Genomic DNA, 23,196 nt, shown 5'->3' on the forward strand with positions numbered 1-23,196 from the left:
GTCCAACCCCCTGCACAATGCAGGAAACCCACAAACACCTCCCCCTAAATTCACAGGATCCTCATTGCTCTCAGATGGCCATCTAGCCTCTGTTGAAAAACCTCCAAGGAAGGAAAGCACACCACCTCCTGAGGATGAAGCCTGTTCCACTGAGGAACCGCTCTAACTATTCAGAACTGTCACAAACCCCTCCCCCCTAAATTTACAGGATCTACATTTCAGGATCAGCATTGCTGTCAGATGGCTATCTAGCCTCTGTTTAAGAAGACTGTAGATTTACACCCCACCCATCTCTCTGAATCAGAGACTCAGAGTGGCTTACAATCTCCTTTCCCTTCCTCCCCCACAACAGACACCCTGTGAGGTGCGTGGGGCTGAGATGGCTCTCCCAACAGCTGCCCTTTCAAGGACAACTCTGCCAGAGCTATGGCTGACCCAACTCTGCCAGAGCTATGGCCATCTGACAGCAATGAAGATCCTTTGAATTTAGGGGGAGGTATTTGTGAGTTTCCTGCATTGTGGAGGGGTTTGGAATAGATGACCCTAGAGGTCCCTTCCAACTCTACAGATTCTATTATTCTAAGGCCATCTCAGCAGCTGCAAGTGGAGGAGTGGGGAATCAAACCCGGTTCTCCCAGATAAGGGTCCACACACTTAACCACCACATCAAATTGGCTCTCCAGTTAAAAACCTCCAAGGAAGGAGAGCCCACCACCTCCTGAGGAGGAAGCCTGTTCCCCTGAGGAACTGTTCTAACTATTAGGAACTATCGCAAACATCCCTTGAGTTCACAAGATCAGCTTTCCTGTCAGATGGCCATCTAGCCTCTGCTTCAAAACCTCCAAGGAAAGAGAGGCAAAACTTCCAGGGAAGCCAAGACGCGAGCAGCCCAACTGGCATTCCCTGCCAGCCTCTGGGCATCAATGTTCCCTCTAAGCCAGGGGTCCTCAAACTACGGCCCGCTGAGGACGTTTATGCGGCCCGCCGGGTTATGGCAAAATCAGACCGGAAGTGACGTTCGACCTAAACTCGCGTTAGCAACGCACACTTCCGGCACTGGGCTGAGGCGGCGGAGACAGAGTGTGAGGTGATACCGAGGTGAGGTGAGTTCCCAGGCCGGGGTGTGTGGTGTGGGGAAGGGAGAGAGATGCAGAAGACGGAGAACTGACGGCCCGCGGCCTTGTGCAGTAACGGCAGTCCGGCCCTCCAACAGTCTGAGGGACAGTGAACGGGCCCCCTATTTAAAAAGTTTGAGGACCCCTGCTCTAAGCTGTGGAGTCTTGTGAGCAAAAATTCTACTTTGTGAGCTACAACATTGAAGTTGGGAGCTACTGTGCAAATTAGTGTGCTCCGGGGCCATTTTTCCTGAGCTGAGACAAAAATGTGTGTGAGCTGGAGGCTAAAAAATGGTGCGCTAGCTCACACTCAGCTTCGAGAGAACGCTGCTCTTGGCATGGTGGCGAAGTTTGAAATCACATTGGAGACCTTTGTAGTGAAGTTGTGGGTATGATCTGATGTTCTTGAATTTAATTGCTGTGCACTGTATATAATGGGTGGCTAGAATTGCATATTTTGTTGCATTTTTAGCAGTTGCTAAACACGGTGAAAATAGTCTTGCACATTTACCCAGAGCGCTGTAGTCTTGTGAGTATGTTTTTAAGGTTGTTTCAACTATAATCATGTATCGCTTGCCATTTATGGAATGAGTTACAAATTTGCCTTTTATTGTAGTCGTGTAAACATGTGATTTGCGGAAGAGCCCCGTGGCGCAGAGTGGTAAAGCTGCAGTACTGCAGTCTGAGCTCTCTGCTCACGACCTGAGTTCGATCCCCGGGGGAAGCTGGGTTCAGGTAGCAGGCTCAAGGTTGACTCAGCCTTCCATCTTTCTGAGGTCGGTAGAATTAGTACCCGGCTTGCTGGGGGGAAAGTGTAGGTGACTGGGGAAGGCAACGGCAAATCACCCCTTAAAAAGTCTGCCGTGAAAATGTCGTGATACGATGCCACCCCAGAGTCGAAAACGACTGGTGCTTGCGCAGGGGACTGCCTTTACCTTTGCTAAACATGCGATTAATGCAACACGCTATGCGTGAAGAGCGATCGAAGCAGAAGTACTCAGGTCAACTTCCTGTATGTCAGGACTCCTCCGTCGGATGAATTTAGGGGGAGGTATTTGTGAGTTTCCTGCATTGTGTGTGTGTGTGGGGGGGGTGGGACTAGATGACCCTGGAGGTCCCTTCCAACTCTAGGATTCTATGACTGTTAAGAGCAGTTCCTCAGTGGAACAGGCTTCCTCGGGAGGTGGTGGGCTCTCCTTCCTTGGAGGTTTTTCAACAGAGGCTAGATGGCCATCTGACAGCAATGAGGATCCTGTGAATTTAGGGGGAGGTATTTGTGAGTTACCTGCCTTGTACAGGGGGTTGGACTAGATGACCCTGGAGGTTCCTTCCAACTCTATGATCCTGTTTCTCCTTCCTTGGAGGGTTTTCAACAGAGGCTAGATGGCCATCTGACAGCAATGAGGATCCTGTGAATTTAGGGGGAGGTCTTTGTGAGTTTCCTGCCTTGTACAGGGGGTTGGACTAGATGACCCTGGAGGTTCCTTCCAACTCTATGATCCTGTTTCTCCTTCCTTGGAGGGTTTTCAACAGAGGCTAGATGGCCATCTGACAGCAATGAAGATCCTGTGAATTTAGGGGGAGGTATTTGTGAGTTTCCTGCATTGTGTGTGTGTGGGGGGGTGGGACTAGATGACCCTGGAGGCCCCTTCCAACTCTAGGATTCTATGACTGTTAGAGCAGTTCCTCAGCAGAACAGGCTTCCTTGGGAGGTGGTGGGCTCTCCTTCCTTGGAGGTTTGTAAACAGAGGCTAGATGGCCATCTGACAGCAATGAGGATCCTGTGAACTTAGGGGGAGGTCTTTGTGAGTTTCCTGCCTTGTACAGGGGGTTGGACTGCCCTGGAGGTCCCTTCCAACTCTATGATTCTGTTTCTCCTTCCTTGGAGGTTTTTCAACAGAGGCTAGATGGCCATCTGACAGCAATGAAGATCCTGTGAATTTAGGGGGAGGTATTTGTGAGTTTCCTGCATTGTGTGTGTGTGTGGGGGGGGTGGGACTAGATGACCCTGGAGGCCCCTTCCAACTCTAGGATTCTATGCATTCATTGGGAATTGTACCTTTTAGTTTCTTGTAGCGAACGAAATGTTGATATTTGATGGATCATACCTTAGTAATGTGGTCACTATAACCTTTTGGTCGTTGGGGCCTGGAGATCTGGAATTACAACAGACTGGAGGAAAGGGCTGCTGTGTAGCGTTGTACGCTGCTACCGTCCCTCCCCACTCCAAAACCCACCTTCTCCGGGCTCCTCTCCCAGATCTCCATGAATCCCCCTGACCTGGAGTTGGCAACCCTACACCCAGCACTCCCCGCTCCCACCTGCAGGAGGTGTGCGAACGAGCCAAGCGGAAACCCATCCCATCCGACCGCTGCTCTCTCGCCCAGACCCAAATCCGCTGTGGTGCAGGAAGACTGTTTAGAGTAGGAAGGCGGAGGGCAGAGCTTGCTTTGCCAGGCTCTCTCAATCGCACAGCAGAGCTACTGAGCCAAGCCTCTCTTCTTCCTATTGGTTAAGGCTCATTCCCCTGTTGGTGGATGGTGGAACTGACCAAGACAGTGACATTAGGCTATCGAGGGGGAGAGAAGAAGACTCAGCCGTGGCTTCTGTGCAGGAAGAGTGTTTAGGGGAGGAAGGGGGAGGGCAGAGCTTGCTTTGCCAGGCTCTCTCAATCACACAGCAGAGCTACTGAGCCACGCCTCTCTTCTTCCTATTGGCTGAGGCTCCTTCCCCTGTTGGTGGAGGGTGGAACTGACTGAGACAGTGACATTAGGCTATCGAGGGAGAGAGAAGAAGACTCAGCCGTGGCTTCTGAGCTTCTGTGCAGGAAGAGTGTTTAGGGAAGGAAGGGGGAGGGCAGAGATTGCTTTGCCAGGCTCTCTCAATCGCACAGCAGAGCTACTGAGCCAAGCCTCTCTTCTTCCTATTGGCTGAGGCTCCTTCCCCTGTTGGTGAATGGTAGAACTGACCGAGACAGTGACATTAGGCTATCGAGGGAGAGAGAAGAAGACTCAGCCGTGGCTTCTGAGCTGCCGTCTGCTTGAAGGAGGAGAAGAGACCTGGATCTCGCACAAGAATTTGGGGAAGGCGAAGAGGCCGTGCCCACCCCAATCCACTCACCCAGCCACGCCCTGGTCCGGGACGTTCATGAAGTCCAGGTTGACATGGGTGGGGGCCGCTTTAGCTCTTGGGCTGGCCCCCTGCCGGGGCAGGCTGGGCTGCTCCATGCTGACTTGCCGGGTCATGGAGAGACGGGAATGTTGGAGACTGGGCCTACCGCCTCCCCGGCTGTTCCACTTCGGGCCTGTTCAGAGGAAAGAGGAGAAGGCGTCAGTTGAGGGCTTCAGGGGAAGCATGGGGCATCCAGTCTGGAGGAGTGCCTGGCTGATACGCAGATGAGAGGGGTGGGGCAGAAGGAAGAGAATCAATAGGCCCAGCTCACCCAGGGAAGAGTTGAGGGGTGGGGGACTTAGGACCACAAGCTAACCAGCAGGGCTCTTCTGACGTTCTTCTCAAGGGAAGGCCTCGGCCTCTTTGCCCTGTTGTTGGTCCTTCAGAGGAACTGGCTGGCCACTATGTGAGATGGGAGGCTGGACTAGATGGACCCTCCCTGGTCTGATCCAGCAGGATTCCCCTGATGTTCCCCTTAGGGGAAGGCCTCAGCCTCTCTGCCCTGTTGTTGGCTCTCCAGAGAAATTGGTTGGCCACTTTTTGAGACAGGAAGCTGGACTAGATGGACCCTCACTGGTCTGACCCAGCAGGGCTCTTCTGAGGTTCTTCTCAGGGGAAGGCCTCGGCCTCTCTGCCCTGTTGTTGGCCCTCTAGAGGAACTGGCTGGCTACTGTGTGAGAAAGGAGGCTGGACTAGATGGACCCTCATTGGGCTGACCCAGCATGGCTGTTCTGATGATTTTCTCAAGGGAAGGTGCCCAAAACTGTTACTGGCCCTACAGAGGAACTGACTGGCCCTTGTGTGAGATAGGAGGCTAGACTGGATGGACCCTCCCTTGTCTGACCCAGCAGGGCTCTTCTGAGGTTCTTCTCAGGGGAAGGCCTTGGCCTCTGCCCTGTTCTTGTTCCTCCAGAGGAACTGGTTGGTCACTGTGTGAGACAGGAAGCTGGACTAGATGGACCCGCCCTGGTCTGACCCAGCAGGGCTCTTCTGATGCTCTTCTCAGGGGAAGGCCTCAGCCTCTCTGCCCTGCTGTTGGTCCTTCAGAGGAACTGGCTGGCCACTGTGTGAGACAGGAGGCTGGACTAGATGGACCCTCCCTGGTCTGACCCAGCAGGGCTCTTCTGATGCTCTTCTCAGGGGAAGGCCTCAGCCTCTCTGCCCTGCTGTTGGCCCTTCAGAGGAACTGGCTGGCCACTGTGTGAGACAGGAGGCTGGATTGGATGGACCCTCCCTGGCCTGACCCAGCAGGGCTCTGAGACCTTCTGCCCGTGATGCTGGTGTTCTGCCACCGAGCTGTGGTACTTCTCCCAAACTCCACACTCTTTTACCTGCAGCCGTGGGGGCATTCCAGCCAGGGGCAGGTGCCCCACCAAGGTACCGGCTCTTCCTATTATCCTTCCGGGTGGGCCCTGAAAGATTGGAACATCCACAGTCAGTTGTGCAGGTGAAGCTGGCCCCAATCCCCTTAGAACCCGCCCAGCAAGCAGCAGCCCTTGCAGAGATCAAGAATCTGCTCTACTTTCAGCTCTTGGGAGACCATCCCATGCCAAGGAGCTCTTCGTCTTCTGCAACCCTGATAGCATCAACAAACAAGGCGTGGCACAGCGATGGGTTACGGCTTCAGTTCTGGTCACCGCACCTCAAAAAGGATATTAGAGCAGTGGGAAAAGTGCAGAAAAGGGCAACTGGAAGGCTTCAAGGGTTGGAACCCTTTCCCTATGAAGAAAGGTTGAAACGCTTGGGGCTCTTTAGCTTGGAGAAACATCGACTGCGGGGTGACATGATAGAGGTTTACAAGATAATGCATGGGATGGAGAAGGTAGAGAAAGAAGTCCTTTTCTCCCTTTCTCACAATACAAGAACTCGTGGGCACTCAATGAAATTGCTGAGCAGTCAGGTTAAAATGGATAAAAGGAGGTGGTGGCGGCTACAAGCATAGCCATCTTCAAGAGGGGATTGGATAAGCATATGGAGCAGAGGTCCATCAGTGGCTATTAGCCACAAGGCATAGATGGCAATCTCTGTGTGGGGCAGAGATCCTCTGTATTCTTGGTGCTTGGGAGGGGCAACAGTGGGAGGGCTTCCAGTGTCCTGGCCCCACTGATGGACCTCCTGATGGCACCTGGGTTTTTTGGCAACTGTGTGACACAGAGTGTTGAATTGGATTGGCCACTGGCCTGATCCAACATGGATTCTCTTTTGTCTGGGGCAGGGATGCTCTGTCTTCTTGGTGCTTGCGGCGGGGGGGCTGGGGGGGCCACAGTGGGAGGGCTTCTAGTGTCCTGGCCCCACTGATGGACCTTCTGAAGGCACCTGGGTTTTTTGGCCTCTGTGTAACACAGAGTGTTGGACTGGATGGGCCATTGGCCTGATCCAACATGGCTTCTCTTATGAAGTCCTTCTTCACCCAAAGGGTGATTAACATGTGGAATTCACTGCAACAGGAGCTGGCGGCGGCCACAAGCATAGACAGCTTCAAGAGGGGATTGGATCAACATATGGAGCAGAGGGCCATCAGCGGCTCTTAGCCACAGTGTATTGTTGGAACTCTCTGTCAGGGGAAGTGATGCTCTGTATTCTTGGTGCTTGGGGGGCACAGTGGGAGGGCTTCTACTGTCCTGGCCCCACTGATCGACCTCCTGATGGCACCTGGTTTCTTTGACGACTGTGTGACCCAGAGTGTTGGACGGATGGGCCATTGGCCTGATCCAACATGGCTTCTCTTATGTTCTTACGTGACACAGAGTGTTGGACTGGAGGGGCCATTGCCCTGATCCAACATGGCTTCTCTTATGTCCTTATGATACACAGAGTGTTGGACTGGAGGGGCCATTGGCCTGATCCAACATGGCTTCTCTGATGTTCTTATGTGACACAGAGTGTTGGACTGGAAGGGCTATTGGCCTGATCCAACATGGCTTCTCTTATGTTCTTATGTGACACAGAGTGTTGGACTGGAGGGGCCATTGCCCTGATCCAACATGGCTTCTCTTATGTCCTTATGATACACAGAGTGTTCCACTGGAAGGGCCATTGGCCTGATCCAACATGGCTTCTCTTATGTTCTTATGTGACACAGAGTGTTGGACTGGAGGGGCCATTGGCCTGATCCAACATGGCTTCTCTTATGTTCTTATGTGACACAGAGTGTTGGACTGGAAGAGCCATTGGCCTGATCCAACATGGCTTCTCTTATGTGACACAGAGTGTTGGACTGGAAGGGCCATTGGCCTGATCCAACATGGCTTCTCTTATGTTCTTATGTGACACAGAGTGTTGGACTAGAGGGGCCATTGCCCTGATCCAACATGGCTTCTCTTATGTCCTTATGATAAACAGAGTGTTCCACTGGAAGGGCCACTGGCCTGATCCAACATGGCTTCTCTTATGTTCTTATGTGACACAGAGTGTTGGACTGGAAGGGCCATTGGCCTGATCCAACATGGCTTCTCTTATGTTCTTATGTGACACAGAGTGTTGGACTGGAGGGGCCATTGCCCTGATCCAACATGGCTTCTCTTATGTCCTTAAGATACACAGAGTGTTGCACTGGAACAGCCATTGGCCTGATCCAACATGGCTTCTCTTATGTGACACAGAGTGTTGGACTGGAGGGGCCATTGGCCTGATCCAACATGGCTTCTCTTATGTTCTTATGTGACACAGAGTGTTGGACTGGAAGGGCCATTGGCCTGATCCAACATGGCTTCTCTTATGTTCTTATGTGACACAGAGTGTTGGACTGGAGGGGCCATTGCCCTGATCCAACATGGCTTCTCTTATGTTCTTATGTGACACAGAGTGTTGGACTGGAGGGGCCACTGGCCTGATCCAACATGGCTTCTCTTATGTTCTTATGAGACACAGAGTGTTGGACTGGAAGGGCCAATGGCCTGATCCAACATGCCTTCTCTTATGTTCTTATGTGACACAGAGTGTTGGACTGGAAGGGCCATTGGCCTGATCCAACATGGCTTCTCTTATGTTCTTATGTGACACAGAGTGTTGGACTGGAGGGGCCATTGGCCTGATCCAACATGGCTTCTCTTATATTTTTATGTGACACAGAGTGTTGGACTGGAGGGGCCATTGGCCTGATCCAACATGCCTTCTCTTATGTTCTTATGAGACACAGAGTGTTGGACTGGAAGGGCCATTGGCCTGATCCAACATGGCTTCTCTTATGTTCTTATGTGACACAGAGTGTTGGACTGGAGGGGCCATTGGCCTGATCCAACATGTCTTCTCTTATGTTTTTATGTGACACAGAGTGTTGGACTGGAGGGGCCATTGGCCTGATCCAACATGGCTTCTCTTATGCTCTTATGAGACACAGAGTGTTGGACTGGAAGGGCCAATGGCCTGATCCAACATGCCTTCTCTTATGTTCTTATGTGACACAGAGTGTTGGACTGGAAGGGCCATTGGCCTGATCCAACATGGCTTCTCTTATGTTCTTATGTGAAACAGAGTGTTGGACTGGAGGGGCCACTGGCCTGATCCAACATGGCTTCTCTTATGTTCTTCTGTGACACAGAGTGTTGGACTGGAGGGGCCATTGGCCTGATCCAACATGGCTTCTCTTATGTTTTTATGTGACACAGAGTGTTGGACTGGAGGGGCCATTGCCTGATCCAACATGGCTTCTCTTATGTTCTTATGAGACACAGAGTGTTGGACTGGAAGGACTAATGGCCAGATCCAACATGCCTTCTCTTATGTTCTTATGTGACACAGAGTGTTGGACTGGAAGGGCCATTGGCCTGATCCAACATGGCTTCTCTTATGTTCTTATGTGACACAGAGTGTTGGACTGGAGGGGCCATTGGCCTGATCCAACATGGCTTCTCTTATGTTCTTATGTGACACAGAGTGTTGGACTGGAGGGGCCATTGGCCCGATCCAACATGGCTTCTCTTATGTTCTTATGTGACACAGAGTGTTGGACTGGAGGGGCCACTGGCCTGATCCAACATGGCTTCTCTTCTGTACTTATGTCTTGGATGCGATCCAGACCTCTGTTGTTTGCAGGGGAGGGAAACAACCTCAACGAGTCTCCCCGCCCCGACATCATGTGGCAAACTATTCCTGAACCTCATAGCGATCAGACTAGACACGAACCGAACCTTTTTTCTCTTTCCTGGGCTGGAACAGAACCTTATTTCTCTTTCCTGGGCTGGAACAGAACCTGACCCTTGGGCAGCACCCCGTTTAACCCAATCCAGAACAGGGCCCATGAAGCCCCGTTTCCAGGTGTTAGAAAGGCTCAGCCACATGACCAATCACTCCTAACACATTGAGGCCAGCGCAGGGAGTTTTGACTCTCGAGAACTCATATCCCGAAAATGGTCCCTAACCTCCTATGGGACTGTTGTGGTCCAACATGGGACTGCTCTGTGAAATGAACTTTAGTCTGCAACTCTAATCATACGGGAGAGTTTTTACTCCTGACTTTATCTTCTCCCCCCATAACAGACACCCTGTGAGGTGGGTAGGAGAGAGCCAGTGTCACCTGCTGGAATGGCCTTGGGTCATCCCTAGCTCTGGCAGGAGTTGTCCTTGAAAGGGTGGCTTCTGTCAGAGCTCTCTCAGCCTCACCTACCTCACAGGGTGTCTGTTGTGGGGGGAGAAGTTATAGGAGATTGTGAGCCGCTCTGAGTCTCTGATTCAGAGAAGGGCAGGGTATAAATCTGCAGTCGTCTTCTTCTTATCTGGGAGAACCGGGTTTGATTCCCCACTCTTCCACTTGCAGCTGCTGGAATGGCCTTGGGTCAGCCAGAGCTCTCTTATCTAGGAGAACCGGGTTTGATTCCCCACTCTTCCACTTGCACCTTCTGGGATGGCCTTGGGTCAGCCAGAGCTCTCTTATCTGGGAGAACCGGGTTTGATTCCCCACTCCTCCACTTGCACCAGCTGGAAGGGCCTTGGATCAACCATAGCTATCACAGATGTTGTCCTTAAAAGGACAGCTGCTGTGAGAGCTCTCTCAGCCCCACCCATCTCACAGGGTGTCTGTTGTGGGGGGAGGAATATATAGGCGATTGTGAGCCGCTCTGAGTCTCTGATTCAGCGAGGAGGGTGGGGTACAGGGCTATTAACACAGCGCCTACTGTAAGCTCTAGAAGGATGGGCAACATCAGGGGTGGGTGGCCTAATATGCAAAGGCGTTCCTGCTACAAAAGCTGCACTTTCAAGGACAACTCTTGTGAGAACTGTGGCTGACCCAAGGCCATTCCAGCAGCTGCAATTGGAGAAGTAGGGAATCAAACCCGGTTCTCCCAGATAAGAGAGCTCTGGCTGACCCAAGGCCATTCCAGCAGCTGCAAGTGGAGGAGTGGGGAATCAAACCCGGTTCTCCCAGATAAGAGAGCTCTGGCTGACCCAAGGCCATTCCAGCAGGTGCAACTGGAGGAGTGGGGAATCAAACCCGGTTCTCCCAAATAAGAGCTCTGGCTGACCCAAGGCCATTCCAGCAGGTGCAAGTGGAAGAGTGGGGAATCAAACCCGGTTCTCCCAGGTAAGAGAGCTCTGGCTGACCCAAGTCTATTCCAGCAGGTGCAAGTGGAAGAGTGGGGAATCAAACCGGTTCTCCCAGATAAGAGAGCTCTGGCTGACCCAAGGCCATTCCAGCAGCTGCAAGTGGAGGAGTGGGGAATCAAACCCGGTTCTCCCAGGTAAGAGAGCTCTGGCTGACCCAAGTCTATTCCAGCAGGTGCAAGTGGAAGAGTGGGGAATCAAACCGGTTCTCCCAGATAAGACAGCTGTGGCTGACCCAAGGCCATTCCAGCAGGTGCAAGGGGAGGAGTGGGGGAATCAAACCTGGTTTTCCAGATAAGAGTCTGCGCACTTCACCGCTACACTGAACTGGCTTTTAAATGGTATTTTAGCACTTCTGAACGTATTAAACATATGCTATTTTGTACCTTTGCACTATTTATTTATTTATTTATTACTTTGCATTTATATCCCGCCCTCTCCGCAAGCGGACTCAGGGCGGCTTACAGTATCATAAAAACAATCATTCCATAAAACATATAAAACCATAATACATTTATCAGTTTAAAACTATTACGCTATCTCGATCCAGTCTGGCGGTATTGGGTTCTGACTATGACCACCAGCTTCTGTAGGATGTCCGGTGGCAGCTCATTTTCAGTCAACCAGAAATGCCTGTCTAAACAGTTCGGTCTTACAGGCCCTGCGGAACGCCGACAGATCCCGCAGGGCCCTTATAGCTTCTGGGAGGGTGTTCCAGAGTTCTGGTGCTGCCACCGAGAAGGCCCTAGGCACTATGTGCCTAGTTACATTTTCTTTTCTTCTGCTCCAACAGTTTTGGTTCCCCCCCCCATACCCCTCCGCAACCACCACCCCCCGTCCCCCTTTCCTCCCTCCTCAAGCCAAAGAGGCGCACTCACGGGCGTTCCGTGGCAAGCCGGGCCCGATGCTGACGACCAGCACTTTGCCGTTGTTGCGGAGCAGCGCTAAGTCCCCCTGGCAGATCTGGAACTGGATCTGCCGGGAGCCGGCAGCCCCCCAAGGGCCCCATCCGTCCTTCTTCACCTTGAACTCCAGCCTAGGAGTGGAGAGGGAGAGAAAGAGCGAAGAGCAGGTCAGAAGCCAAGATCCTGGCCGGGCCCCCCCCCACCCTGCTCCTGCAGCAACATCCCTTCTTTGCCCCTGGTGTGGCCGGCTCCCGCCTGGGCTCCTGCAGCCATCCTGTGACTGGCCAAGTTTTCTTCCAACCACGTCGCCCTTCTAGGGTTGCCAAGTCGCCACCGGCTGCCGATGGGGGACTATTTTCGGGTGGTGCAGTGACATCACCAAGAACTGGCCAAGACTGACCAAGAGAGAGATCTTGGGGTCGTGGTAGATAACTCACTGAAAACGTCAAGACAGTGTGCGACTGCAATAAAAAAGGCCAACGCCATGCTGGGAATTATTAGGAAGGGAACTGAAAACAAATCAGCCAGTATCATAATGCCCCTGTATAAATCGATGGTGCGGTCTCATTTGGAGTACTGTGTGCAGTTCTGGTTGCCGCACCTCAAAAAGGATATTATAGCATTGGAGAAAGTCCAGAAAAGGGCAACTAGAATGATTACAGGGTTGGAACGCTTTCCCTGTGAAGAAAGGTTAAAACGCTTGGGGCTCTTTAGCTTGGAGAAACGTCGACTACGGGGTGACATGATAGAGGTTTACGAGATTATGCATGGGATGGAGAAGGTAGAGAAAGAAGTCCTTTTCTCCCTTTCTCACAATACAAGAACTTGTGGGCATTCAATGAAACTGCTGAGCAGTCGGGTTAGAACGCATAAAAGGAGGTACTTCTTCCCCCAAAGGGTGATTAACAAGTGGAATTCACTGCCACAGGAGGTGGTGGCGGCTACAGGCATAGCCAGCTTCAAGAGGGGTTTAGATAAAAATATGGAGCAGAGGTCCATCAGTGGCTATTAGCCACAGTGTGTGTGTGTGTGTATATATATCATTGGCCACTGTGTGATACAGAGTGTTGGACTGGAGGGGCCACTGGCCTGATCCAACATGGCTTCTCTTATGTGACACAGAGTGTTGGACTAGATGGGCCATTGGCCTGATCCAACATGGCTTCTCTTATGTTCTTATGTGACACAGAGTGTTGGACTAGATGGGCCATTGGCCTGATCCAACATGGCTTCTCTTATGTTCTTATGTGACACAGAGTGTTGGACTGGAGGGGCCACTGGCCTGATCCAACATGGCTTCTCTTATGTTCTTAAGTGACATATTGCACTAGGCACATCGTGTGGGGCCACTCTAGGAATTTTGGAGGGGAGAACTCTATAATTTTTCATGGGGTCAGTCTAGCAATTAGGAAAGGAACTCTATGGTAGCACAGAGTCTCCCTCCCGAACTCCTAGAGCATTCCTGTTTGACATGACTGGTGTGATAAGTCACTTCCCGGTGATGTCATTGCACTGTGTGCCACCACGCGTAATGGGGCTCTTTGGGGACGGGGATCCCCCCGGCGGCCTGCTCCGTGCCACCAGGTTGGGGGTCTCGAAAGTGGGGGAAACTCCACCCCCCAGTGGGAGCTTGGGAAGCCTATGCCCTTCCCAGCTGACCACATTGCACCTGGCTCTTGGATACTTGGATGCTGGCCTTGAATTCAGCAGGAGTGCACGGGCGTGTAGCTCCTGAACCTTTCTGAAGGTCCCCCTTCGTGCCCCCCACCTTGTCCATTGAATAGTAGGTGCAGCTGCATAACAATCCCAGGATGAGCTCCACCACCTATTTGTCTACAAAACGACACCTGCTTAAATGGGATGGGATCCCCACGGCTACTCATGGGCATTCGATGAAATTGCTGAGCAGTCAGCTTAAAATGGATAAAAGGAAGTCCTTCTTCACCCAAAGGGTGATTAACATGTGGAATTCACTGCCACAGGAGGTGGTGGCGGCAAAAAACAGAGCCAGCTTTAAGAGGGGATTGGATAAAAATATGGAGCAGAGGTCCATCAGTGGCTATTAGCCACAGTGTGTGTGTGTGTTTTTGGCCACTGTGTGACACAGAGTGTTGGACTGGAGGGGCCACTGGCCTGATTCAACATGGCTTTTCTTATGTTCTTATGTGACACAGAGTGTTGGACTGGATGGGCCATTGGCCTGATCCAACATGGTTTCTCTTATGTTCTTATGTGACACAGAGTGTTGGACTGGAGGGGCCATTGGCCTGATCCAACATGGCTTCTCTTCTGTTCTTACGTGACACAGAGTGTTGGACTGGAAGGGCCATTGGCCGGATCCAACATGGCTTCTCTTCTGTTCTTACGTGACGCAGAGTGTTGGACTGGATGGGCCATTGGCCTGATCCAACAGGGCTTCTCTTATGTTCTTATGTGACACAGAGTGTTGGACTGGAAAAGCCATTGGCCTGATCCAACATGGCTTCTCTTCTATTCTTATGTGACACAGAGTGTGGGACTGGATGGGCCATTGGCCTGATCCAACAGGGCTTCTCTTATGTTCTTATGTGACACAGAGTGTTGGACTGGAAGAGTCATTGGCCTGATCCAACATGGATCCTCTTATATTCTTATGTGACACAGAGTGTTGGACTGGAAGGGCTATTGGCCTGATCCAACATGGCTTCTCTTCTGTTCTTACGTGACGCAGAGTGTTGGACTGGATGGGCCATTGGCCTGATCCAACATGGCTTCTCTTCTGTTCTTATGTGACACAGAGTGTTGGACTGGATGTGCCATTGGCCTGATCCAACATGGCTTCTTTTCTGTTCTTATGTGACGCAGAGTGTTGGACTGGAGGGGCCACTGGCCTGATCCAACATGGCTTCTCTTATGTTCTTATGTGACGCAGAGTGTTGGACTGGATGGGCCACTGGCCTGATCCAACATGGCTTCTCTTATGTTCTTACTTACTGGTTACTGAACCTGACAGTCAGTGGCTTCTGGGCACGTTCTTCATAGCGCTTGCACAGCAAGCTCAGCAGCTCCGTCTTGAACGTGGACTCCAGGACGCTGTCGTACTGGGGTTCGTGGATGATTATGAAGTCATCCTGCAGGGTGCTGGGGAAAAGCAAAGGGCAAAAGTCTGCATCCAAGGGAGCCACAATGTAAGAAGATGATGATACTGGATTTATATCATGCCCTTCGCTCTGAATCTCAGAGCGGCTGACAATCTCCTTTGCCTTCCTCCCTCACAACAGACACCCTGTGAGGTGGGTGGGACTGAGAGAGCTCTGACAGAAGCTGCCCTTTCAAGGACAGCTCTGCCAGAGCTATGGCTGACCCAAGGCCCTTCCAGCAGCTGCAAGTGGGGGAGTGGGGAATCAAACCCGGTTCTCCCAGATGAGAAGAAGATGACAACTGCAGATTTATACCCCTGTTCAATCCTCACCTCAAGGAGACCGACTGAATCCTCTCCAACTCAATCTGCCTCTTCAGGACCTCCTTGATCGCCCCTTTCTCTGGCCCTTGCTTCACCTTCTCCCGGCCAATCAGGTAGAGGAGTTTGGGGGTGAGAATCAAGTCCCGTTTCACCGTCTGGAGGGGAAGCGGCAGAGAAGGAAGTCAGGAAACACGGCGGGCTACGAAGGAGCGGTGAGGCGGGCCCTCAGTGGATTGTGCAAAATCTTATTTCACACGTGTTGAATAATCTGCTTTCGATGCACGCTGCAGCTAGATTTTACCGGGTGCAAGGGCAAAATCCACTTTTGAACGATCTCTAAAGTGCACTAGAATGGGATTCAAAGCGCATGATTCCGCATGAGCAAAAGCCATCTAAGGCAGGGGTGCCGAACTCATTTGTTATGAGGGCCGGATCTGACATAAATGAGACCTTGAGGGGCCAGACCGGGTCGGGTTGGGCCAAGGCATGCCGCGTCGGGCCACGTGTGTACCTATTGAAGATTACGTAGCAGAGAGATAATTTTTTTAAAGAACACAAACACAAACGTATTTTTAAAACACTTAAAACGTTAGCACTCCTTGGTTTTAAAGGTGTTTTCTCTGTATCTCTCCCATGGGATCGAGGGAACCGGGCAAAGGAAGCTCTGGCTCTTTCCTTCCTCCCCCAGGGGACCTAGAGGGGGAGGAGCCTCAGCCGATAGAAGGGAGAGAGGCTTGGCTCAGTAACTGCTGTGCAATTGAGAGAGCCTGGCAAAGCAAGCTACCCCTCCCCCCTTCCTCCCCAAGGGAGGAGCCTCAGCCAATGGAGAAAAGGGAGGTTTTGCTCTGTAGCTCCTGTGCAGTCGAGCAAGTTGTGATGCAGAAGTCAGCAAGATATAGGGAGAAGGAAGCAGATGACAGCCAGTTGCTCGGGGGCCTGATAGGAGCCCTCCGGGGGCCTGATTCAGCCTCCGAACTGCATGTTTGACACCCCTGATCTAAGGCAAGAGTGTCAAACTCATTTGTTATGAGGGGCGGATCTGACATAAATGAGACCTTGTTGGGCCGGGCTGGGATATGTCAGACCGGGCCATGTGTGTACCTATTTAAGATCAGGTAGCAGAGATATAAACGTTTTAAAGCACACAGACAAACATGACTAAACATTTTTTTTAAATAAACAAAACATGCTTAAAATATTAGCACTGGTTGGTCTTAAAGGGGCTTTCTTTGCATCTCTCCCATGGGATCCAGGGAACTGGGCAAAGGAAGCTCTGGCTCTTTCCCTCTCTCCCCAGGGGACCAGGAGGGGGAGGAGCCTCAACCAATGGAGAAAACAGAGGCTTTGCACTGTAGCTCCTGTGCGATTGAGCAAGCCTGGCAAAGCAGAATGAGATGCAGAAGGAAGCAAGAGAGGGGGAGAGAAGGAAACAGAGCCAGATGCTCGGGGGCCTGATGGGAGCCCTTTGGGGGCCTGATTCGGCCCCTGGGACACATGTTTGACATCCCTGATCTAAGGCGTAACTCTTCTCCATTTTAAGCGCAGGGTTTTAAAGGCAGGGGTTGATCAGCATCGATCGTTTGCCTTTGGGATTTGTTTTCGAATGGAGCAGCAGACTGTCCGTGCCTCCAATCATAGAATCCTAAAGTCGGAAGGGACCTCCAGGGTCATCTAGTCCAACCCCCTGCACAATGAAGGAAACCCACAAATACCTATCCCAAATTCACAGGATCTTCATCACTGTCAGACAGCCATCTAGCCTCTGTTGGAAAACGTCCAAGGGAAGAGAGCCCATCACCTCCCAAGGAAGCCTGTTCCACTGAGGAACCGCTCGAACCGTCAGGAAGTTCTTCCTAATGTTGAGCCGGAAACTCTTTTGATTTAATTTCAACCCGTTGGTTCTGATCCGACTTTCCGCAGCCACAAAAAACAATTCCACCCCATCCTCTCTAGGACAGCTCTTCGTACCTAATTGCAGAACTTTACTTTTATCCCCGTTAAAGCTCAGTTTATTTATTTTAACCCAGTTTCCCAAAGGCTGACAACAGGAAGGTGAGTGCGTTAGGCCTGATCTAACAGAGAAACTCTTAAGCACTTTGACTTCTGATTTCCAGGGAGGTCAGCCTTGCCTCGGGGGTCTAAGTGACAGCACTCATAAAATCCCAGAGTTGGAAGGGACCTCCAGGGTCATCTAGTCCAACCCCCTGCACAATGCAGAGAACTCACAAATACCAACCCCAAATTCACAGGATCTTCATCGCTGTCGGACGGCCATCTAGCCTCTGCTTAAAACCCTCCAAGGAAGGAGAGCCCACCACCTCCCAAGGAAGCTTGTGGAAACTTAGAATCATAGAATCCTAGAGTTGGAAGGGACCTCCAGGGTCATCTAGTCCAACCCCCTGCACAATGCAGGAAACCCACAAACACCTCCCCCTAAATTCACAGGATCTTCATCGCTGTCAGACGGCCATCTAGCGTCTGCTTAAAAACCTCCAAGGAAGGAGAGCCCACTACCTCCCAAGGAAGCCTGTGGAAACTTAGAATCATAGAATCCTAGAGTTGGAAGGGACCTCCAGGGTCATCTAGTCCAACACCCTGCACAATGCAGGAAACCCACAAACACCTCCCCCTAAATTCACAGGATCTTCATCGCTGTCAGGTGGCCATCTAGCCTCTGCTTAAAAACCTCCAAGGAAGGAGAGCCCACCACCTCCCAAGGAGGAAGCCTGTTCCACTGAGGAACCGCTCTTAACAGTCATAGAATCCTAGAGTTGGAAAGGACCTCCAGGGACATCTAGTCCAACCCCCTGCACAATGCAGGAAACTCACAAAGACCTCCCCCTAAATTCACGGGATCCTCATTGCTGTCAGGTGGCCATCTAACCTATGTTTCAAAACCCCCAAGGAAGGAGAGCCCACCACCACCCGAGGAGGAAGCCTGTTCCACTGAGGAATCACTCGAACTGTCAGGAAGTTCTTTCTAATGCTGAGCCGGAAACTCTCTTGATTCAATTTCAACCCAGTGGAAGGGAGTATTACCTTCTGGGGCCACAGAAAGACCACCCTAGATGGACCTATCGTGAACGGAGCTTGGACTTCAGTACTGCTGCTCACGACTCTGTGCCACGGGACTCCTTAAATATTATGATGTCCCTCAAATTTAAAAAAACTCTGCATAAACATTTGAATTTTAAAAAAAGATAACATTTTATAAACTGTGTTCCTAGTCCCTTCCAACTCTGCGATTCTATGAGGGCCAGCCGCTCCCGGTCTTCGGTCCAGCCCAGTGGATTTTCATCTCCTCAGAGGGATTTTCACTTTCTCAGAGGACGTGAGCCCCTCCACGGCTCACCTTGAACCGCCGGTCGTACTTGACGACTGTGTCGGCAAAGTCCACGTGCTCCCGCCGGCCCAGGAAGCGCCGCAGTTCCGGATGGTTCTCCAGACCGATGTAGTCGCCCATGAAGTTCCGGTTGATGCTGTTTCGCCGACGCTCCTTCTTGTTCAGGACGATGTTGGAAGCTTCGGAAGACAGAGGAGGCGGAGGAGGAGGACGTGAGCCCTCTCGTGAGCCTCGCTGCCGCGTCCCAGCCAGGGTTTCTTTTGTAGCAGGAGCAACTTTACATATTAGGCCACACCCATCTGATGTAGCCAATCCTCCTGGAGCTTACAAGGCTCTCAGTACGGGGCCTCCTGTAAGCTTTATAAGATTTATATCCCGCCCTCCACTCCGAAGAGTCTCAGAGCGGCTCACAATCTCCTTTAGCTTTCTTCCTCACAACAGACACCCTGTGAGGTAGATGAAGATACTGGATTTATATCCTGCCCTCCACTCCAAAGAGTCTCAGAGGGGCTCACAATCTCCTTTCCCTTCCTCCCCCACAACAGACACCCTGTGAGGTAGATGAAGATATTGGATTTATATACCGCCCTCCACTCCGAAGAGTCTCAGAGCGGCTCACAATCTCCTTTACCTTCCTCCCCCACAACAGACACCCTGTGAGGTAGATGAAGATATTGGATTTATATCCCGCCCTCCACTCCGAAGAGTCTCAGAGCGCCTCACAATCTCCTTTCCCTTACTCCCCCACAACAGACACCCTGTGAGGTAGATGAAGATATTGGATTTATATCCCGCCCTCCACTCTGAAGAGGCTCAGAGCGGCTCACAATCTCCTTTACCTTCCTCCTCCACAACAGACACCCTGTGAGGTAGATGAAGATACTGGATTTATATCCTGCCCTCCACTCCGAAGAGTCTCAGAGCGGCTCACAATCTCCTTTCCCTTCCTCCCCCACAACAGACACCCTGTGAGGTAGATGAAGATATTGGATTTATATCCTGCCCTCCACTCCGAAGAGTCTCAGAGCGGCTCACAATCTCCTTTCCCTTCCTCCCCCACAACAGACACCCTGTGAGGTAGATGAAGATATTGGATTTATATCCTGCCCTCCACTCCGAAGAGTCTCAGAGGGGCTCACAATCTCCTTTCCCTTCCTTCCCCACAACAGACACCCTGTGAGGTAGATGAAGATATTGGATTTATATACCGCCCTCCACTCCGAAGAGTCTCAGAGCGGCTCACAATCTCCTTTATCTTCCTTCCTCACAACAGACACCCTGTGAGGTAAATTAAGATACTGGATTTATATCCCGCCCTCCACTCCAAAGAGTCTCAGAGGGGCTCACAATCTCCTTTCCCTTCCTCCCCCACAACAGACACCCTGTGAGGTAAATGAAGATATTGGATTTATATCCTGCCCTCCACTCCGAAGAGTCTCAGAGGCGCTCACAATCTCCTTTCCCTTCCTCCCCCACAACAGACACCCTGTGAGGTAGATGAAGATATTGGATTTATATCCCACCCTCCACTCCGAAGAGTCTCAGAGGGGCTCACAATCTCCTTTACCTTCCTCCCCCACAACAGACACCCTGTGAGTTGGGTGGGGCTGGAGAGGGCTCTCACAGCAGCTGCCCTTTCAAGGACAACCTCTGCCAGAGCTATGGCTGACCCAAGGTCTCTCCAGCAGGTGCAAGTGGAGGAGTGGGGAATCAAACCCGGTTCTCCCAGATAAGAGTCGGCACACTTAACCACTACACCAAACTAGCTCTCCAGAAAGTACTCTCTCTCAGAAAGTAGGGGGGGGGGAGCAAAATGTCTGCTGGGCACTCCATTATTCCCCATGGAGCCCGATTTCCATCGGGTATAATGGAGAATTGATCCATGGGTATCTGGGGCTCTTGGAGGAATTGTTTTTTGAGGCAGAGGCACCAAATCTGCCGCATAGCATCCAGTGCCTCTCCACAATATACCCTCCAAGTTTCAAAAAGATTGGACCAGGGGTCCAATTCTATGAGCCCCCAAAGGAGGCGCCCCTGTCCTTCATTGTTTCCAGTGGAGGGAAGGCATTTGAAAGGTGTGTAGCCCTTTTAATTGTGATGACCAGAACTCCCTTCGGAGTTCAGTGATGCTTGTCACACCCTTGCTCCTGGCTCTTCCCCCAGAGTCCCTAGATATTTCTTGAATTGAACCTGGCAACCCTACCACTGCTCCAGCACAAGGACTTTCACTGTGTGACTGAAGGAAGGTCAGGTGTAGCCGCCATTGGTACCTATTGCACCATAGAGTTTCCCGTCCCAAATGGCTAGAACGTCAGGGAAAACCATCGAGTTTTCCCGGAAACGCCAAGAGCGGTCGCCGGCGCGATGACGTCACTTCCGGGCGACGTTGGTGGAGGTTCCCCCAGCCGGCCCAATGTAGGACGGCGGGTTGGGAACCTCCCGGGCGCAGCCTACTTACTCCCTCAGAGTGAGGGAGCCTACTCCCTCAGAGTAAGGGTCTTCCTCCTAAACAGCAGCCGTCCCGGCTGCTTGGCCTCTCGGGAGGAAAGAACAGTGTCGGTCTCCCGAGAGAGCTTTTAAACAGTTCCCCTCAGAGCCTAATTGGATGCTGATTGGCTGAACCCAGTGCCAAGCATTCTGGGGATTGTAGGCTGTCTCTTCGTACTGAGACACAGGCCTCACAGGCTCCTTAGGCCCACTAGGCCTCTGTCTCACCGCACAGCACAGATCATGACAAGGTGCCTGCAGATTCAAAGGCTGGGGAACCTTGGACTTAGCATCTTGCTGGTGTTTTATGTGCACGAGTGGCTTTTTTGTCTAAGGCGCTCCAAATCCCCTCCCATCCCCCCCCCCTACGTAATGGAAATCATAGGTTACTTCTTGGGGTCTCTCTCTCTGGAAAAAACACAGATTTCTTTCTGATCATCAAGTAAGGTTGGAACACTTTCTCTTTGAAGAAATGTTAAAACGCTTGGGGCTCTTTAGCTTGGAGAAACGTCGACTGCGGGATGTCATGATAGAGGTTGACAAGATTATGCATGGGATGGAGAAAGCAGAGAAAGAAGTCCTTTTCTCCCTTTCCCACAATACGAGAACTCGTGGGCACTCCATGAAATTGCTGAGAAGTCGGGTTAGAACGGATAAAAGGAAGTCCTTCTTCACCCAAAGAGTGATTAGCACGTTTAATTCACTGCCACAGGAGGTGGTGGCGGCTACAAGCATAGTCAGCTTCAAGAGGGGATTGGATAAACATGGAGCAGAGGTCCATCAGTGGCTATTAGCCACAGCTTATCATTGGAACTCTCTGTCTGGGGCAGTGATGCTCTGTATTCTGGGTGCTTGGTGGGGCACAGTGGGAGAGCTAGTGTCCTGGCCCCACTGGTGGAACTCCTGATGGCACCTGTTTTTTTTTTTGCCACTGTGTAACACAGAGTGTTGGACTGGATGGGCCATTGGCCTGATCCAGCATGGCTTCTCTTATGTCTTGGGCACTGTGATGCTCTGTATTCTTGGTGTTTGGGGGGGCAACAGTGGGAGGGCTTCTAGTGTCCTGGCCCCACTGGTGGTCTTCCTGATGGCACCTGGGATTTTTTGGGCCATGTGTGACACAGAGTGTTGGACTGGATGGGCCATTGGCCTGATCCAGCATGGCTTCTCTTATGTCTTAGGCACTGTGATGCTCTGTATTCTTGGTGTTTGGGGGGGCAACAGTGGGAGGGCTTCTAGTGTCCTGGCCCCACTGGTGGTCTTCCTGATGGCACCTGGGATTTTTTGGGCCATGTGTGACACAGAGTGTTGGACTGGAGGGGCCACTGGCCTGATCCAACAAGGCTTCTCTTATGTTCTTATGTGTGACACAGAGTGTTGGACTGGATGGGCCATTGGCCTGATCCAACAGGGCTTCTCTTACGTTCTTATGTCTGGGGCAGATGTGCTCTGTATTCCTGGCGCTTGGGGGGGTCACAGTGGGAGGGCTTCTACTGTCCTGGTCCCACTGATGGACCTCCTGATGGCACCTGGGGTTTTTTGGCCACTGTGTGACACAGAGTGTTGGACTGGATGGGCCACTGGCCTGATCGAACATGGTTTCTCTTACGTTCTTAAATCGTGTAAGCTTTTTTTCTTTTGCTATCCCGTCTCCGCAGGCATCCAGCCGGAAGCGCAAGCTCTCCTCCGACGAAGGAGACTCGTGCAGTGAGGAGCCGGATAGCACGACTCCCCCCGACAAGACCCCTCGAGGTGACCGGAAATCCCTCTACCACTGCCGAAAGTGCGGCTACGTGGCCCCCACGGCGGCCGATTTCCAGGAACACATCCCCCAGCACCGGACAGGCGAGAGCGCCCACCAGTGCCGCGAGTGTGGGCTCTGCTTTACTTCTCAGGTCTCCCTCAACCGCCACCGCTTCATCACCCACAAGAAGAAGAGGGGGGCGGGCGATGCGGAGGAGCCCGGTGCCGGGGATGACCCCGAAGGGGGCTCCCCTCCGGACGCCAAAGGAAAACTCTCCTGCACGGTGTGCGGCAAGGGCTTCGACACCCAGCTCAACCTGAAGACACATTTCCGCACCCATGGGATGGCCTTCATCAAAGCCCGGCAGAACGTCGGGGCGGAGAACTAGCCGGGGGCCCCCAGCTCGCCATCGGGGGAGGTGGCTACCGAGGGATCCGTGCTCTGATAGC

The 23,196-nt window shown here is 52.0% G+C and overlaps 1 protein-coding gene across 1 annotated transcript in view; it reads right to left on the bottom strand.

Moving 5' to 3' along the window:
- Positions 1 to 23,196, bottom strand: part of LOC132590956 (unconventional myosin-Ie-like) — a gene marked incomplete at its 5' end in the record, with an annotated part of 88,498 nt that overhangs the window by 2,971 nt on the left and 62,331 nt on the right. The window contains 7 exon segments of the mRNA XM_060263866.1: positions 4,236 to 4,419; positions 5,618 to 5,698; positions 11,705 to 11,862; positions 14,705 to 14,851; positions 15,183 to 15,328; positions 18,526 to 18,695; positions 22,748 to 23,063. Of these exon segments, the coding sequence (XP_060119849.1) occupies positions 4,236 to 4,419; positions 5,618 to 5,698; positions 11,705 to 11,862; positions 14,705 to 14,851; positions 15,183 to 15,328; positions 18,526 to 18,695; positions 22,748 to 23,063 (1,202 nt within the window).

Source organism: Heteronotia binoei, unplaced genomic scaffold (genome assembly GCF_032191835.1).
Source record: "Heteronotia binoei isolate CCM8104 ecotype False Entrance Well unplaced genomic scaffold, APGP_CSIRO_Hbin_v1 ptg001280l, whole genome shotgun sequence".
Taxonomy (NCBI): domain Eukaryota; kingdom Metazoa; phylum Chordata; class Lepidosauria; order Squamata; family Gekkonidae; genus Heteronotia; species Heteronotia binoei.